Source organism: Macaca thibetana, chromosome 6 (genome assembly GCF_024542745.1).
Source record: "Macaca thibetana thibetana isolate TM-01 chromosome 6, ASM2454274v1, whole genome shotgun sequence".
In the NCBI taxonomy this organism is placed as follows: Eukaryota; Metazoa; Chordata; class Mammalia; order Primates; family Cercopithecidae; genus Macaca; species Macaca thibetana.
In genome coordinates this window covers 140,353,622-140,372,911 of record NC_065583.1, presented here as the reverse complement: position 1 = coordinate 140,372,911, position 19,290 = coordinate 140,353,622, and the positions used below count along the sequence as shown (strand labels likewise).

Here is a 19,290-nt window from a genome sequence, read left to right as displayed (position 1 = left end):
TGTGACTATATTTGCAGTTAAGGCCTTTAAAAAGGTAATTAAGTTAAAATGAGGTCGTTAGTGTGGGCCTTAATCCAATATGACTGGTGTCCTTATAAGAAGAGGAAATTTGAACACAGACACGAGGCAAGGCCGTGTGAAGACACAGGAAGAAGATGGCCATATACAAGCCAAGGACTGGGACCTCAGTTGGAGTCAACACAACCATATCTTGGTTTCAGACTTCTAGCCTCTAGAATTGCAAGAAAATAAATTTCTGTTGTTTAAGGCACCCAGTCTGTGGTACTTCGTTATGGAGGCCATAGAAAACTCATACACTGAGCTTAACATCCAGAGAATGTAAGTCCTACTCCCAGGGCAAGAGATTGATATGTAAGAACCTTCCTATGGAGATAAATGAATCATTCAGGGAATGAATTCAAATCACAGTCTGCGAGATCAATAAAAGATCAAAGGCAAAGATCTGGTGCTTTGTACTAAGCCCCAAGTGTGAGTCACACTTTTAATAATAAAAAAAAAAGGAGTCCTTGGGTTAGAAGCTAAGAAGGAAGTAAATAAATGCACATATAATCAACGTGGGCCTATTATTATTGCCAATGATGTTAGAGAACTGTCTAGAGGCAATGCCAGTATCATTGGAGCAGGGTCTAGTCACTTATGTGTGGGGAAGATGAACCGCCCTGGTTGGGTTCTAGATTTATCCAATAATGGACTGTAACTCACTCTGGAGTATTTGCAGTGAGTTTTACCTTCCATGCATGGTTCTCCAGTCTGTACAGTATCCTCTGGACCAGCATTCATTGAGGCTTGTCTGGTGGCAGGTGAGAAAGATGGAATTTCTGGAACCAAGGAAGTAATCTATCTTGGGGAAATGTTGAAACAAAATGTTAACATATTCATCTAAGTAAACGACAAACACAAAAATGATAGATGAAAACAGATAATCCAGTTTAAGGCAACAACACTAATACCGGAGAAAACACACATTAAAAAGATTCATAGAAATGTTAATAGAGCCTAGAGGAACTCCTGAAACCAATGATGTTCCAATGAGGTTCCTTTACCTCCTAGGGTAATTTAGTTTTCTATGTACATATTCTTATAGCATCTTGTTCTCGTATTTCATTTAATTAAGTATTTACTCACTTATTCACTCATCTATTCGTTCATCAATTGTTTATTAATTTACTATTGTTGGCTATGCACGGGGGTTACAATGGTGTTCCAAACAACAAAACAAAACAAAAACCATGATCCTCAAACTAACTAGAGTTTACATTCTAGCTAAAAATACCAGTGAGCTTGGGGACATTTCTGTTTTGTTCAGCTTGAATATCAAATACCTGGAACATAGTAGGTACTCAGAAAGGATACCAGCTCAGTGACAATTTTAGGTCCATGGTGGTTTCAATCTTGGGTAATGACATAATGAGTACCCCTATACCTAATTGAGGTCCACCCTTCAGATATCATGTATTTCCACCAGATGTTGCCAAGCAGTGTTTCTCAACATTGTTTGAACATGAGAATCACCTGGGTAACTTTTTAAAAACATTGATACCTAGATACCATCCTCAGAGAGCTTGATTTAATCAGTATAGAGTGGGGATCACAATTTTACAATTCCTATTTTTAATATCTAAGGATTATGATATGTACTTGGTATGGAGACCCACTGCTATAGGGCATTAAGGGGTATGTCCTACACCTTAATGTATTGCTTCTTGACGAGGCCTGTCAGTTCCAGATAAGGCTGTAGTTTTATGGAAACATTCTAGCAGAGAATTTCTTAACCATGTGGTTTCAGATATGCACTAGTACTCAGACTTCCAAGAAAGCAGTTTCTTCTAGAAGTTTTGGCATCCTATGTAATATATTTTTAGCCTACAGTTTTAGAAGATAGAAGCTCATCACACCTCCTGATATTCTGGAAGGTGTAGGCAAGGGCCAGGCTTACAAAAATGCCACCTCCAGCCAGGAAGCCTGCTTGCAATCCTTGCTCAAAAACCATGTGGATGATTCCCCAGGAGCTCACACCCTAGAGAGATACAGGCCTAGATTTGGCCAAAACCCCATGACTAAGGACTTCCTTCCCCCTCTTTCAATTATTCAATTATTCCTTTTAAAAAGCCTTTCCTGAGTACCTTTTAAGTTCCAGGTATTTGATATTCAAGCTGAACAAAACAGCAAAGTCCCCAAGCTCACTGGTATTTTTAACTAAAATGTAAACTTCTACTTTGGGGATCATGTTTTTGGTTTTGTTTTGTTTTGAACACCATTGTAACTCCCATGCTGAGCCAATAATAGGAAATTAATACATATTTGATGAATGAATAGATAAATGATGAGTGAATAATTAATTCAGTGAAATATGAGAACAAGACGCTGTAAGAATATGTACATAGAAAACTAAATTACACCAGGAGGTTAAGGCAGATTCTCAGAAAAAAAAAATAATGTATGTCCAAGATGAGATCAATGTAGTAAATAACGAATAGCATGGTTAAAAGCCTGAAGACATGAGAAAAAGTGGCTTGTCTTGAAATTTTAATGTTCAGTGTAGCTGGAGCTTAAGTGGAGAAAAGTAAAGTTGGAGAATTAGGAAGGGGATAGACCATGTAGAGCTCTCTAGGGAATGTGTGTTTGTTTCCTATCACAGCTGTAACAAATTACCACAAACGTAGTGGCTTAAAACACAAATTTATTATCTAACAGTTCTAGAAGTCAGAAAATTGCATTAAGTTTCACTGGGCTAAAATCAAGGTGCCAGCAGGGCTGGATTCCTTTCTGGAGGCTCTAAAGAAAAATCATGTCCTTGCTATTCCCAGATTCTACAGCTGCCTGTGCTTCTTGGCTCATTGCCCTCTTCTTCCATCTTCAGAGCCAGCAACAGCAGGTGGAATCCCTTTTCATGCTTTGAATTTCTCCTGCCTTTTTTGTCTTCACATCTCTCTCACCCACTCTTCTCCTTTAACGAGCCCATGTAATCAGAGTGGGTCCAACCAAATAATACAGGATGATCTCCCCATAATCACATTTGCAAAGCCCCCTGTGCCGCGTAAGGCAACATATTCACAGGTACCAGGAATTGGAACAGGGATATCTTTGAGAGTTGTTTTTCTGCCTATTGCATTATGTTTAAAAAAACTTAGACTTCATCACAAGAGTGGTGGGAAGCTACTAAAGGTTTCTGGTAACTGAATGGTAAGATCAAATTTGCATTTTTAAAAGACCCCTCTGGATGCCTTGTGGAAACTGAATTAGTAATTTTTGTAGTCATCTAGGAGATATATAAGGTTGGTGTAGACAAGAAAAAACATCTGAAAGAGATGAAGAGAATGGATGGATTTGAGAGTCATTTACAAGACTGTAAACAACAAATTTTTGTTGATGGCATAGATGAGGACTGAAGTGCAGGATGAGACAAGTAGCACCAGGTCTCTAATTAGAATGACTGTGTAAATGGAAGTGCCATTTACCAAGACAATAAATACAAGGGAGAAGCATATTTGAGAGGGGAGAAAAATTAATGCACTTATTTGGGAATGCATTGAGTTCAATAAGCCATGAAGACCTTTGAGTGCATGGTCCAATTGGAAGTTGTATTCAAAAGTGTAAAATTCAAGAAAGATGTCTGGGCTGCTGACTTATCTCTGGGTGTCTGATATGGTTTGGCTCTGTGTCCCTACCCAAATCTCATGTCAAATTGTAATTCCCATGTGTTGAAGGACAGATATAGTGAAAGGTGATTTAATTATGGGAGTGGACTTCCCCCTTACTGTTCTTGTGATGGAGTTCTCATGAGATCTGGTTGTTTAGAAGTATGTAGTACTTCTCCCTTCACTCTCTATCTCTTGTGCTATGTGAAGATGTGCTTGCTTCCCCTTCACCCTTCCCCCATGATTGAGGCCTCCCCGGCCATGCCTCCTATACAGCCTGTGGAACTCTGTGTCAATTCAACCTTTCTTCTTTAGAAGTTACCCAGTCTCAGGTAGTTCTTTATAGCCATGTGAGAACAGACTAATACAGAAAATTGGTAACAAGAGTAGGACATTGCTTTAAAGATACTTGAAAATGTGGAAGTGACTTTGGAACTGGGTAACAGGCAGAGGTTGGAAGAGTTTGGAGGGCTTGGAAGAAGACAGGAAGGGAAGATGAGAGAAAATTTGGAACTTCCTAGAGATTTGTTGAATGAATTTGGCCAAAATGCTGATAGTGATATTTACAATGAAATCCAGGCTGAGGTGGTCTCAGATGGAGATGAGGAACTTATTGGGAACTAGAGCAAAGGTCCTCTTGCTATGTTTTATCAAAGAGATTGGTGGCATTGTGCCCCTGCTATAGGGATCTGTGGAACTTTGAACTTGAGAGAGATGATTTAGGGTATCTGGTAGAAGAAATTTCTAAGCAGCAAAGTGTTCAGGATATGGCCTGGCTGCTTCTAAAATCCTATGCTCATTTGCATAAGCAAAGAGAACTTATATTTAAATAGGAAGGAGAGTGTAAAAGTTTGGGAAATTTGTAGCCTGACCATGAGGTGGAAAAGAGAAACTCATTTTCTGGGGAGAAATTCCAGTCAACTGCAGATATTTGCAAAACTAAAGAGGAGCCAAATGTTAATAGCCAAGACAAAGGGGAAAATGCCTTCAGGGCATTTCAGAGACCTTTGTGGTAGCCCCTTCTATCACAGGCTTGGATATCTAGGAGGTGAAAATGATTTCATGGAGTAGGCCCAGGGCCCCACTGCTCTGTGCAACCTTGGGACATGGTACCCTGCATCACAGCTGCTCCAACTCTAGCTGTGCCTAAAAGGGGCCAAGGTACAGCTAAGGCCATTGCTTCAAAGAGTACAAACCCAAGCCTTGGTGGCTTCCACATGGTGTTGAACCTGCAAGTACACAGAAGGGAAGAGTTCAGGTTTGGGAACCTCCACCTAGATTTCAGAGGATGTATAGAAACGCCTGGATGTCCAGGCAGAAATTTGCTATAGGGACAGGGCCCTTGTGGAGAACCTCTACTTGGGCAATGTGAAGGAAAAGTGTCAGATTTGAGCCCCTGCACAGAGTCCCCACTGGGGCAATGCCTAGTAGAACTGTGAGAAGAGGGCCACCATCCTCCAGACCCCAGATTGGTAGATTCACCAGCAACTTGTCCTGTGTACCTGGAAAAGTTGCAGGCACTCAATGTCAGCCCATGAAAGCAGCTGCAGGTGTTACTCTGCAGCGGCACAGAAGCAGAGCTGCTCCTTGCATCCACATTCCCTGAACATGAGAAATGGAGTCAAAAGAGATCATTCTGGAGCTTTAAGATTTAATGTCTGTCCAACTGGGTTGTGGACTTGCATGGTGCCTGTAGCCCCTATCTGTTGGCTGATTTCTCTTTTTTGGAAAGGGACCATTTACCCTATGCCTGTACCCCCATTGTACCTTGGAAGTAACTAATTTGATTTTGATTTTACAGGCTTATAGGCAGAAGGGACTTGCCTTGTCTCAGATGAAACTTTCAACTTGGACTTTTGAGTCAATGCTGGAATAAGTTAAGACTTTAAGGGACTGTTGGGAAGGCATCATTGTGTTTTGAAATGTGAGAAGAACATGAGATTTTGGTGGGACCAGGGTGCAATGATACAGTTTGGCACTGTGCCCCCATCTCTCATGTTGAATTGTGATTCCCACATGTTCAAGGAGGAGCCTGGTGGAAAGTGATTGAATCATGGGGCTGGACCTCCCTTTTGCTGTTCTCACGATGGAGGTCTCATGAGACCTGGTTGTTAAAAACTGTGTAGTATTTCCCCCTTTGCTCTCTCTCTCCTGATGTTATGTGAAGCTGTGCTTGCTTACCCTTCACCCTTCTGCCATTATTGTAAGTTTCTGAGACCTTCCCAGTCATGCCTCCTGTACAGCCTGTGGGACTGTGAGTCAATTCAACCTCTTTTCTTTGTAAGTTACCTCGTCTCAGGTAGTTCTTTATAGCCATGTGAGAATAGACTAATACAGTGTCGTTAGCATAAACATGAAAACCAAAGTTCTGGGGAAAATATAGAGAAAAATAAAAGAGAGAGAGAGAGACATCCAAGGACAGGACCTTGAGGGAAAATAAGTATTTCAAGGACTACCAGAAGAAGGGGGCCTGCATAGAAAAGTAGGAGTACTAGGCAGAGAAGAAAAAAAGAAATGAAAAAAGAGCCTATAATCCAAGAGAAGAGAGTGTCTTGAAGAGCAACAGTGGTCAATACATTGAATGTCATGAAGCAGTCAGTAAGATAAGAACTGAAAGGAACAGTGAGGCACATGGTAGTCATCACGGACTTGTGCAAGAGCAGTGTTCACAGGGCAGGATGGTTGAGAAGTGTTTGGGATGTAAGAAACAAGAGATGAGGGTGCTAACTACTTTCTCAAGAAATATGGCTAAAAAGAATATAGAATTTAGGAGTAACTAAAAGGGCATGTAGAGATTGAAGGAGGAGATAAGACTTGTTCTTCCGATGACAAAAAAACATAAATGTGTTTCAAGCAATTATTCTAAGAAGTGTTATTGTGAAGGGCAGGAGGGAGATGGGAGTGGCTGGAAGAAAATGTGAAATCAAGGAGGGTGCATGATTTGTTCATTCATTGGCTTTTTATGTTTAATGTCACAAACTTGAACAGTTTATACTACAAATGGAAAGGAGAAAGTAGAGACGGAGAGTTTAAAAGGAACAAGATATTCAATGGATCTGAGTCTCCAACGGGAGCTGGGATCTAGAGCATTTGAGGAGAGATTGGCCTCGCCTAGCCTTTTCTGTGGTTTAAGAGGCTTAGCTATAGGAAGGATCAGTGTCAGGTCAGGCAAGTAGAAGTAGGGAATTTGTAGGATTCTTGTTTGGTGGTTTCTGGTTCTGTTGTGTTTTCTTTTTTTGTAATTATCCCGGGTAATATTTCAACCAGAAGAGACTCAAATGGTGAACCAACAGAGAAAGGAAAGTTCAAAGCCAGAAAAGCACTGCTGAGCAGTGGGCCTGGGGGTGGAAAGGGAGGCCTAAGTGCCAAAATATATGTTAAAACTCAGAAAGATCAGGAATAATTCCTGAAGTGAAGTGTGAAGTGGCAAAGCATCCAGTTTAGGGCATACAGAATACCAGAGAGGGGACGCCTGATTTATGAAGTGCCTGCTACAGGAATGGCTGGGCCTGGGCTGGCTGACTTAAATTTGCAAGAGAATGAGGTAACTTAGCCTCACCAGTCTCTTGGTGAGGGGTGGCGTATGGTGGATGGCAAGGAAGACACACACACAAAAAAATAAAATCAGATTTCTAGCTTCATTAAGTTCATAATCTAGTTGGAAATATAAGATTAATCTATGTAAAACACCTGGAAAGATGCTTGGCTAATTTTCATCTTTGTCGTTATTTTGTTGTTTTAAATATTTGCATTGCTAGGAAGTTAAAAGTTAACTTACAATACAGACAAAAATTAAACAAAAAGATGAGTTGAAAATACAAAACAGCATGCAATTAAGGGTGAAATGAAATATACAGTAAAAAGATAAATGGTGTAATTTGAGAAGGGATAAAGTACAAAATGAACTGTGTTTGTGAAGACTTCTAGGAAACAAACATACACAATGGTCATTATAAACTGGCATGTTCTATTATCTTAGTTATGACCCACAGCCAACAGAAAGCCGTGGTTCCGCATCGCACATAGACTGCAGAATGAGCCCCTGGAGTGAATGGTCACAATGCGATCCTTGCCTCAGACAAATGGTAAGTGTTCATCTCCCTTCCCCACTGACCTCCCCAAATGGAAACTGTATTGCTAGCCTCTCCAGAAAAATGACTATGAGGCAGGGAGCCCCACAACTGAGTACCAAACCCAGAAAGAGGGATAAACATTCAAATGTATGTTGCTAACTCTTCCAGGAAATCTTTATGTTGTACAGAATACTAAATGAGTGTCCAGAGGACTCAACGGTATAAGAGGCTGCCAAACCTAGAATGCAGAGTGTTACCCTAAATGATATCAGTGACTTCTTCCACTGCTTCTATCTTAAAACCATTGACTCATTGGAGGGATATAGTTGTATGGATGCACCTTTAGACCATACACTTTTTTTGGCATTAGAAATTCTAATTATTCTAACTGATATTGTGCAGTTTCGTTCAAGAAGCATTGAGGTCTTCGGACAATTTAATGGGAAAAGTTGCACCGATGCTGTGGGAGACAGACGACAGTGTGTGCCCACAGAGCCCTGTGAGGATGCTGAGGATGACTGCGGAAATGACTTTCAATGCGGTACAGGTAATCTTTGTGCTCCAGTTGCTCATTGTGGGTTTCTGTGTGCCTTCCTGAATGAAAAGAAAAAAAAAAAAAAGCATATGCTTCTAGACACCTGGATTTCCAAGCGTGAAAGGCCCCCAAAACAACCATCTATATATTCTGTATGAAGAACTCAAATGTGTTTTTCTGATACCTCACCTCCAGGGTTAAAGTGCATATGATAACTTCAGAAAGAAAGAAAAAATTTGGCATTTGACACATTGAGTCTTTCCTGATTTTGATGGCAGGCAGATGCATAAAGAGGCGACTCCTGTGTAATGGTGACAATGACTGTGGAGACTTTTCAGATGAGGATGATTGTGAAGGTGATCCCCGTCCCCCCTGCAGAGACAGAGTGGTAGAAGAGTCTGAGCTGGCACGAACAGCAGGCTACGGGTCTGTATTTTATTTGTACTTTTTCAGATGAAGATGAGTGAAAATGATCTCCATCTCTCTCACTGTGACAGACTGGTAGAAGCATTTGTGTGAGGGACGCAGGTGATACAGCTGATGGGTCTGAATTATTTTTGAACTACCTTTGAGCTTAAAGGAAGTGCTAAATAAGCATCTCAGGATAATTTGGACAAATTGCCTGGCCTCGGTAGGGGTCTGTAGACTGGACTAGATGATCAAGATTTTAGATGATTGTCTCTCAGTCGAGCAAGAGATGAAATCTCTCATTTAGGAACCTCTGGGAGACCACAGCAACATTGACATGACATGTTAACATTTGGAATGAATTTCCAGTAGGAGATCGAGCAATTCAATTCAAACATTTGCATTGCTAGGAAGGCTGTCTTCCATTGGAACTTCTCCTGGATCTTGGGAGTTTCCAGCATTCTGGAGCTGACCCAGGAGGAATGTGATCAGAGGAAGCAGTTTTGATGCCAGAGGATGATTATGTTGAGGTTCTGGTTCTCATCATAGAGAACTGACATTTCACTCATTTTCCATACAAAACCTAGGGCCTCCGGACAGGTGGCTGTGATCTCAGATGGGATGTCTTGGAGTTTAGAACTCAGGACTATACAGAATAGAGAAATTCAGTTCTGTTCTGTTCTGTTCCATATATAGTCAGAGGGCATCCTAGGAATATCTACTACACGGCCTCTCTTAGTCATTCTGAGCGGTTTTTTGTTTTTGTTTTTGTTTTTTTTTAATACTTTAAGTTCTAGGGTACATGTGCATAACGTGCAGGTTTGTTACATATGTATACTTGTGCCATGTTGGTGTGCTGCACCCATCAACTCGTCAGCACCCATCAACTCGTCATTTACATCAGGTATAACTCCCAATGCAATCCCACCCCCCTCCCCCCTCCCCCCTCCCCATGATAGGCCCCGGTGTGTGATGTTCCCCTTCCCGAGTCCAAGTGATCTCATTGTTCAGTTCCCACTTATGAGTGAGAACATGCAGTGTTTGGTACCATCAGAGTGAACAGGCAACCTATAGAATGGGAGAAAATTTTTGCAATCTACTTATCTGAGCTGTTTTTGATAAATGTGGATTTGTTGCTGTTTTTGGTAAAAGTGGATTTGTTGGAAAATTGTCCTCAACAAAGACACGGTCATTATTCTACCCAGTAGTATATTGAAAGAGATGGTATATGACTTTATTTCCTCACCTATAATGTAATGTGTCTCCTCATAATTCCAGTGCCTGAGTCATAGTAGGTGCTCAGTAAATACTTGGTAGGTGGATAAATAGGCTAATTATTAATTAATGAATATCTATCAAGTGCTTTCTAAAATATTGTCAATTGGCATCAGGTAAGACTGAATTTCTTTTCAGGGACAGGACTCCAGTTCTGGGTATGGAGATGGGAAGATGAAAAAAGATAGGGGTGATGGTCAGAGCAAGACTGGTAGAAGGGTAATGCAGTGGTTCTCAATCAGTGGTAATTTTTTCCCCAGCAGACATTTGACAATATCTGGAGACCACTGTAGCTGTGACATCTTGGAGGGTGCGAGAACGGGGAGTGCTATTGTTATATAGTGGGTGGAGGCCACAGATGATGCTAAGCACAGGACAGCCTGACCCTAAGCGTCAGTGCCGCGGTTGAGAAACCCTACACTAAGGTACTAGGCAGTTCCTATGATAAGACCTCTATCAAGTTTAGCTAATGAAGGACATGTCTCCTCTTTCTAAGCCAAATGAAACTTCTACTTCTTAAGTCTAGGTAAGAAAAATATCCCAGGATACCAAGAGTCAGGTACCAGATAAAGTATTTCATGTGCCCTTCATACACTTTATACAGTCTTGTTCAAGCAACGTTCAAAATTACTTACAGTGCCTTTGGCCCTTAGCCTAAAGGTGGAAATCTTGAATCAAATGGATGATCTTAGGCCCCTAAGCTCAGCAGGCCCTCTTAGTAAATTGTAGGCAGTAAATGGTATGGGAGTTTTCCCAAACCTCATAACTAGATGATGGTGTGCTCAAATGAGTCCTGATTCTTTTTATTTATCTCCTCAGGGAAAGATTGTGAGTCCATGGTGAAAGCCCATTACTACTTTATTTTGCTTTAATTGAGATTCAAGAAACAATTTTCTCTTTAATCTCAATAAAACAGCTTAACATATGTTATTTATTCTCATTCAATGCAAATTTATAGTTTGTCTTATTGGAAAGGAATATAGAAATATTAGCCCATTTAGCTGAAAAACAATCATTCATAATCTATTGGTTTCCTTTGTTCAGGGAAAATAAAAATTTGTTGCATAGCATTTGCCAGGGAGTTTCATAATGAAGCAGGGTTAGCTAGGAATTCTTAAATATCGCACGCTTTAACACAGTCAGGGTTGGGGTTGGGGACTATCCCACAGCTGAGTCTTCAAGGCTGTGTAAGAAGGTAGGGCCCCAGCTATGGGGAGAGGTAAGAGCAAGGCTGGTAAAAATGGAAAATGCAGTAGGTCCTGATAGAATCAGTCCATCAACATTTTTTATTAAATTCCCCATTACCATGAGTAACAACCTATGTTAAATTTAGTCTTCATAAAACCTATTGTTCTATGACAACTTCCATTTGCATAATACTTTAAACTTTTCAAAGTATTTTTCCACACTGTATCTCCATAGATTTTCCTAATAATCCTGGGGGATTGTTAGAGGAGGTATTATATTCATTTTACAGATAAGAAATGAGTGAAATAAATAAGGCCGTTTGAATGATTAGTTTCTAGTAGAGCTGAAACAAGTTTCTCTGAGTCTCATAAAACTATATTTTTCTATTATACCACCTTACTCTCTCCTCGTTAAAACACCAACCAACACCCACAGCAGTTCCCTCACATCACTACAAAATCCGTAAGTCTTAACTTCAACACCTTAACTTCAAAGCAAAACTAACCTTAAAAAATGAAACTCCTTAAGGAGCTACTTATCACACAAATATTTGAATTAAGGAATATAGGAGAGTGGTATAAATCAGTAATTAGTATTTAGGAAGAGGTTTCAAAACAACATTTATTGTTATATTTGTAATAGTCTTTCATACCATTAATGTTGCATGTTTACTTACTATAAACCTCCCGTATTCTTATATGGAGCTGCAGATTCTTTGCGAAATAGAGGTAATAGGAGTAAACTCCCTAATTATAGCAACATGCTTATAAACTACATCTACCCAATTCAATCTGGACAACCTCAACAAGTCCTATCAATAGTCACATACAGTTAGATTCTTCTACATGTGAAAGTCACAAACACTCATGGTAATTAATTTATACTGTTTTCATTTGAAGGCCTCTCACACCTATGTTCTTATGCCAGGAGAACTGAGTTGTATCACAAATGTTTCAGCCTCTTATTTGAAGGCATCTGAGATTCTCCAGAAGTGTTTAGGGAAATCCCTCAGCCCATCTTGCATTCATTGAAAAGGCATAAATCCAGCCAACTGTAAGTGATGTACAATATGCAAGGAATTATTTTTTTGTGATCTAAGCATAACACCACTTCTGTGAAGGGAGCTTTCTCTTCAGTTCACCTGGTAAATTGGAACTGCCTGTGGTTCTAGATGCACGTGTGAAAACAGGCATCTCTAAGCACTGCCAAAGAACATATGTTTTTTTTTATTTCCCAGATGATGACTTTCCATCCATGAGAAATGTTCATGTTTCTTGGCAAAAAAAAAATTGGCTTATTCTAGACTAGACTGGCTGTCCCTGTAGTAGTAGCACCAAGTCCAAAGCTTTTGAAACATTTATTCCTTAGTTGTGCCTTAGACTGTGGATCAACTTTATTGTAACTTTCCAGATGGGTCCAGCTAACTGGCCAATTTGATGATCTATAAACCAGTAACCTTCAAACTAGGATATACATACCACGGGGTACACAAAAACTTGCCAAGAGGAGACAAGTAAGTCTTAAGGTAATAGTTTCCTCAACTATTAATTATTTAGCTAAGCTAATAGTAAATCCTCAACTTCCGTATGTACATGTTTTTCACAAAATTAATAAGCATGACAATTCAGCTGCATCCAAGTTGTCAAGCCCACTCTCCTTTCTTGCTTTTTTAAACAATCACTTCTTACTTTCTAAGAGCAGAGTATACTCCTCACCCATCTCACATTTACTACAGAGAGGGAAAAAAGAAAACAATAAACAACTCCAAATGTTAGTGCTCAACTGGACTCTGACACCTTGAAGTTTTGTGATCTCAAATTCTTTTTATCAACATTGAAAGATTACCTAATCAATTTTTAGATAATGGAGCAAAAAAAATTTTTTTGATGAAAGACCCCTAACTATGGGATCTCTTTTTGGTATATAACTCAGAAAAAGGGATTAAAATTTGTGTGACATTTTTATAAGAACATTTATTTTACTCTTATCTACTTATTTATGTGAGTAAAGCTTCTCAGCACTTACAACTATAAAATTGAAAAGTAGGAATCAAACTGATACTGAACGCCGTCTCTTCCTAGCACCATGAATGAATGAAGTAATATTCATTCATGGATACAGGAACCAACATATTAATTTAAAAAGAAGACTCATTCATTTCATTAAGATAGCTTTCCAATAAAATTTTACTTATGTTTAGTAATGATTTTTTTTAAATTTACTATTAATAAAGAATTTTTAATACTTAGACCCTATGGTCAAAGAGTATTTAATATTTTAAAATTTCAATTAGTATCTTTTTGGTACAGAAAAGTATGACAAGGTAATTAATGAAAACTTTCAAAGATAAACTATATTACATTAGGTTAAAATTCTGTGGGGGAAATGGAATAGAAATATGAATTCAGGAATAAACAGGGGCATAGAGTATATAGGAAGTCTGTGTGCCTTCTGTTCACTTTTGCTGTGAACCTAAAGCTGCTCTAAAAAGTAAAGCCTACTTAAAAAGCATAAATAAAAAGGAATAAAAATAACTAAAAAATTTCCAACTGTTAGAAAAATATCAGTGCTGTACGACCCAGCATCACTACAGCATTTATATTTATTGATTTTATTTTTAAAGTGGTAAAATAATTATATGTTAAAATACAAATAATAACAACATTATTAGGAATTATATTCTTTGCATCTACTTAATCTTAAGATGAAAAATATTAGATATCACACTAAAAATGTACAGGAAAACATAATTTATCAAAATTCCTTTATGGGGAGACGAACGGAGTATCTGAAGACTATTACCCTCATCACATGCCATTTCCGTCTCTGAGCTCTTACCCACACATTTCTCCTGCACTAGCCCAATCCTAATTTACCCACCCCTCAAAACCCAAATCAAATCTTTCTTCTTCTAAAACTCTTTTAATGACGTTCCCATGGTGATTTCTTCCTCCAGAAGACTCAATGTGTAAAGCACTCACATGTACTGCTCATTGGGCACAAGTACAATCCTCCCTTTCTACCCATCAGGGATTGGTTCCAGGACTTCCCACACGTACAAAACTTTTAGGATGTTCAAGTACCTGATATAAAATGACATAGTATTCGCACATACCTATGTACATACTCCTGTACTCTTTAAATAATCTCTGGGTTACTTATAACACCTGATACAATGTAAATGTGATATAAATGGTGCTATACTATAAGGGAAAAAAGTTTGTACAATCTTATCATAGATGTAATTTTTTTCCAAATATTTTCAATCCATGATTGGTTGAATCCACAGACACAGAGCCCACAGATATGGAGGACTGACTGTGTATTCTTCCTTGGTCTAGTTTTTGAAATTGGTGATTTTATGTTCTACTCCTTAATTTGAACACAATTCGCGTGGAAGCAGAGAGTATATATAAACTATCTTAATATTCCTCCCTGCCAATTGCAAACGCTGTACCACACATAGATATGGTAGTCACCTAAGAGCTAATCATCAATATAAACAAAGGTTGATTTCATTGTTCACTGAAAACAAAGAGGTACAATGTCTCTGTTAATGTAGCTACACGGGATATGTAGTTCACTATCATATAAAGAAAATGTAGCTGAGGTCTTGTTTAAGAAACAACCCAGGTCACTTGCTTCCGCTATTTTACCTCTTTGTGGTGGAGAGGTTGCGTCAAAACCTTAGTGATACAAAATAACTGTTTATTTCTCACAAGACTGGGCTTCACTGGGAGATTCGCCTCAAGCTGCAACAGCTGGGGTGGTTCTGCTTTTCTCTGGGGTCAATGATAGCCAGGTTGAAGGGGCAGCGGCTACCCATTAGAAGCCCTTTTCAAGGCAATGGCACGAATACACGAAAGTAAAGGCAATGAATGAGACCTCTTTATGCCCATGCTTTGAACTGGCCCACTGTCACTCTCAACTACATGCCATTGGCTAAAGTAAGTCACATGGCCAAGCACAAAGCCACTAGGGAGGGAAGTACACTTTGCCTGTGATAAGGTCATGGCAAGGGTGTAGATGCAGAGATGGGTAAAGAATTGGGACCAAAATTCTAATCTATCATGAGGAATAAGGTGTTTAAAAAAGTAAATCAAATATATAATTTATTTTCTTTTTTCTCATATTCAAATTAATAGGTCTAATTTTTGTCCCTATATGAGAACTTCAGGGCCATAGCATTTTTCATGAAAGGTATTTTGGTGGGACAAGCAGTGAGAGGTGGTCCATTTTATCTATATGTCAGCCTTGAGGAAGATATTTATGTGTCAGTTTGTTAACTTGCTTTCCATTAAAGTTGAACCACTTTAGATTCACTAGAACTTTGTAGATTCAAAGTTTATGTAAAATGTGCTATTTGTATAAAGATGTTGTTTTTAACTCACCCACAAGCAGCAGGAAACCCTTTCAATTATTTCTCTTGCATAAGCCATGGGTTTATGGTAAACTACCCACTCTTTGACAAATTGGTCTTAAAACCAACATCCAGATTTGTAGTCCAGTTCATTGGAGTTAGGAATGTGGCCTAGGGCAATGGAAGAGTTTGTGGTTTTTGTGCCAAGGTAAGTTACAGATTTGATCCGCAAACCTATTGGCCTCCCTGGCTTGGGGCCATTTATTCCAGATACAGCCTAGACAGCAATGACTGTTCCTCCAATTAACAGAGGTGTATTTCACAAGGAAATAACTGCTTCTTGTTCGTATATTGTTTCTAAGCCTAGAAGTAAAATTTAACTTTTTTAAAAAACTAAATAAGATTTATATTTATGAATGAAAGCTTGCCAAATAAAAATATTTTGCTGTGGGAAAAAATATAACTTTTGAGAATGCCTTTCCAGGATGCTGAAATTTTTGTGTTCAACTTGGAAAGTGTAATGGGAATAATACAAGCCTGGAGGGAATGAGGTTCTTGACAAGCAATGAGACAGCTGGAGGAAAAGGCTTAAGTTTAAAGAAAATGGGGAGGGAGAGAGAAAGCCCCAGTGTTGATTCATAGATGAAAAATTACATGCATATGTTATATTGGCCCCCTGAGATGCTCTGTTCTCAAATAATTTAAATAGTTGGTATTACAGCATCAGTTATTGGTTCACTAAGGGAGGTTAGGTAAGAGTTACAGCAGTGAAGTTAAAACTCCAGGAACCAGATGGTCCCATGTGCCTTACTTATTGCATTTCTTTCATTGCACTCTAAACAGTGCCTTAGTTGCCTAAAAGAGTTCATAAGGCCCTCCTAAGGTATGCTTTCTGCCAGGGACGCTGAGCCAAGGTGAACAGGCTCTTGCTTCTGTTTCTGATTATAGCACACACATATTGGGTGACGGTGACATGAACTGAAGCTGTCTCACTTTTTCCAGCTACAGAGGGCTGCCTTGCATTATGTTGTGCTATTTCCACTTCTGATACTACTCTGTTCATTCTCAGGATCAACATTTTAGGGATGGATCCCCTAAGCACACCTTTTGACAATGAGTTCTACAATGGACTCTGTAACCGGGATCGGGATGGAAACACTTTGACATACTACCGAAGACCCTGGAACGTGGCTTCTTTGATCTATGAAGTAAGTCTCCTCGGAGGAAAACACATTGTTCGACTTTTGGCTGAAAAATTGCTTCAATAAGTTTAGTACCAAACAATGTGAAAAACTCAGTAGAATGATAATTTCACAAGAACACAAGACTCAGGCGATGTAGTTTGGATCTCTCTAGAAACATACAATTGTGTCTTCTCAATCCTCAGTAACATGCACCTAGTGATAAAGATGTGGCAAATACCTAGACTCCATAGAAAGAATTATCTAAGGATCTAAGATAACTAAAAATTAAATCAGTGCTGATTTAAGTGGTGATAACATTGCTTCCATGCTACTTGAGTTTTGCTGTTATTGTTTGCTAGCCTCCTGATGAAAACTCACCTTTGCGTTGGTTTTCCTTCAGAATCCCCCTATGAAGAGCCTGCTTGACTAATGTGAGTGGCTATTTTCACTCACCTTAAACTCCTCTACCTCTTGAAAATGATTTATAAAAATGATTTTTACTCTAATCAACACTATTCCAAACTTAACTATCTTTCCTAAAGTCACCTAATTCTCTGGAACAATGACAGACTGTAGCCCTCCACCATTAAAAGGATTAATATTTATCACCTTTAGAGATTCCTTCTTTGTTCCAAACAAGATATAATAAATAATAATAATAAGCTTGTTCTGACCCAGGAGCTACAAGAGTCTGTTTCTTAAAATGGTCCCACTGGTAAAGGAGACCCTTAAGGTCTGCTTTATTCAGTTATTACAAGGTTCTTATTGTTATCAGTCCCACCAGTTTGAAAAATGTGTATGCTTTTAAAAAAGCATGGTTAATATTCCTTTACTTTCTGAAAATATAATAAATCAGTCCCTACATATTGCAGCCAGAAGCATGTTTTCTCATGAATGCTAAGACTGTCGTATCTTGACCATTTGACTGGCATGTTTTTTTTCACATGTGGTCATGTTTCTTATACCTATAAGTCAGAATATAAGTCAGTTGCCAACAAATTTGAGGAAATCTTTTGGACTGTTGGTTTTTCCCCATAATACCACGTTAAACTTCTTTAAGCACAGATTTTTGGGATGGAAAGATGACAATTGTTTTTAAAAAGTATTACATACATTCTATTTTCTTAAATAGAAAATACCAAACATGGACGCCTTGGTCATTGCTGATGGGAGAAGGGTTATTGTTGTGTTGATTTAGTTTGTTTGGAGTTTAGTCTGCATTTTAGTTTTTCTGTTTTCACCACTGTGATCAACTCTTAGCTTCTCTAGTGGGGTAATAACTTGTATGACATAGGATGGTGAAGGCTAGGGGCTGCCCAGGACTGATCTTGAAGCCACATTTGGTGAGGAAACACTGCTTTCCCTTATCCATAACCCTGGAAACAGATGTGTTTCAGCATTTCAGAATGTTTGGGATTTTAGAAAGGTGATGTGGGGCTTACCTGTATATGATATACATCAAAGTGGAGTTTGAGCAGCATCGCATAGTCTAACACATCAGTATTTCTGTAGCAAAACTAATCTATGTTCACATATGGTGGGAAAAATAAAGATTATAGATACCTTTTACTAGTTCAGGTGAGATTAATACCTCCAAAAAAGTTTGATGTCAAGCTTATTAGAAAGAAGATAGTAATTGTGAACTTGAATATTTATGTGGTGCCAACTGGGGTAGTGGGAGTTAAATAGGGATTGGCTAAGGCCTCCAAATCACTCCCTTGCTGCTCCCACTGCTGATAATCCCCTTATTCAAATCTGTTATGGTCTCAGAAAATAAGTAGCCAAATTTGTTATTATTATACATAAAAGAACACAAACTTTTATGAGGGGAAATATCTACTTTAACTCCTTAGAGGGAATTTTTTTCTTTAATTCCTACTACTTAATGAAATATGTCATTTACTTTCTCATGTGTATCAGTAATACCTGAAGGCAAATTATACATATTATACTTCTTTATAGCTTATTACCAATACCAACTCAATATAATACTCACCAGTTTTTGTTTGATGAAATGATTTTTAACTCTTGCCTTAGTTACTTATTGGCAATAATTTATGGGCTTTCATTTTTGACAGAATGATACTGGTCCATCATAACATGGGAATACACCTAAATAATTACATCTTCTTATCATCCATTCATACTCTCTCATTTAGGGTCTTTCGTCTCAAATGGGCTGTGGTTCTAGAGCCACTCTGCTCAGGTTGAAATTCCACCTCTGCCCCTTAGTGCTGTAAAATCTCAGGCAAATTACTTATCATCATTGTGCCTCAGTTTCTTTATCTATAAAATAGAAATAATAATGCCTACCTCATGGAGATAAATGGGTCTAAATATGTGAAACACTCAGGAAGTCACTGGCATATAGCAAGCCCTCAGTAAACATTAGCTATTATTCGTTTTAGAATATAATTAGTAAAAGACTTAGCCAAAGCTAGGTACATAATTAGTGGTCACATAATAGGTCAAGATTTACTGACCACTTTATAAATTAACGGTAATGACCAAGAACAATTGTAGTCAGTAAAAAGGGGAGAGGGGAGTGGTGATTGCATTTATAACTTAGGTCCTTTTCTACTTACTTTTCTTTGGTTCTTTCTTCACT

The 19,290-nt window shown here is 38.6% G+C and overlaps 1 protein-coding gene across 1 annotated transcript in view; it reads left to right on the top strand.

Annotated features, from left to right (window-relative positions):
* C9 (complement C9) overlaps positions 1-19,290 on the top strand; it is an 83,698-nt gene that overhangs the window by 8,500 nt on the left and 55,908 nt on the right. Inside the window, exons 2-5 of the mRNA XM_050793423.1 lie at positions 7,639-7,744; positions 8,135-8,279; positions 8,546-8,693; positions 16,568-16,706. Of these exons, the coding sequence (XP_050649380.1) occupies positions 7,639-7,744; positions 8,135-8,279; positions 8,546-8,693; positions 16,568-16,706 (538 nt within the window). The remainder of the gene's footprint in view (positions 1-7,638; positions 7,745-8,134; positions 8,280-8,545; positions 8,694-16,567; positions 16,707-19,290) is intronic.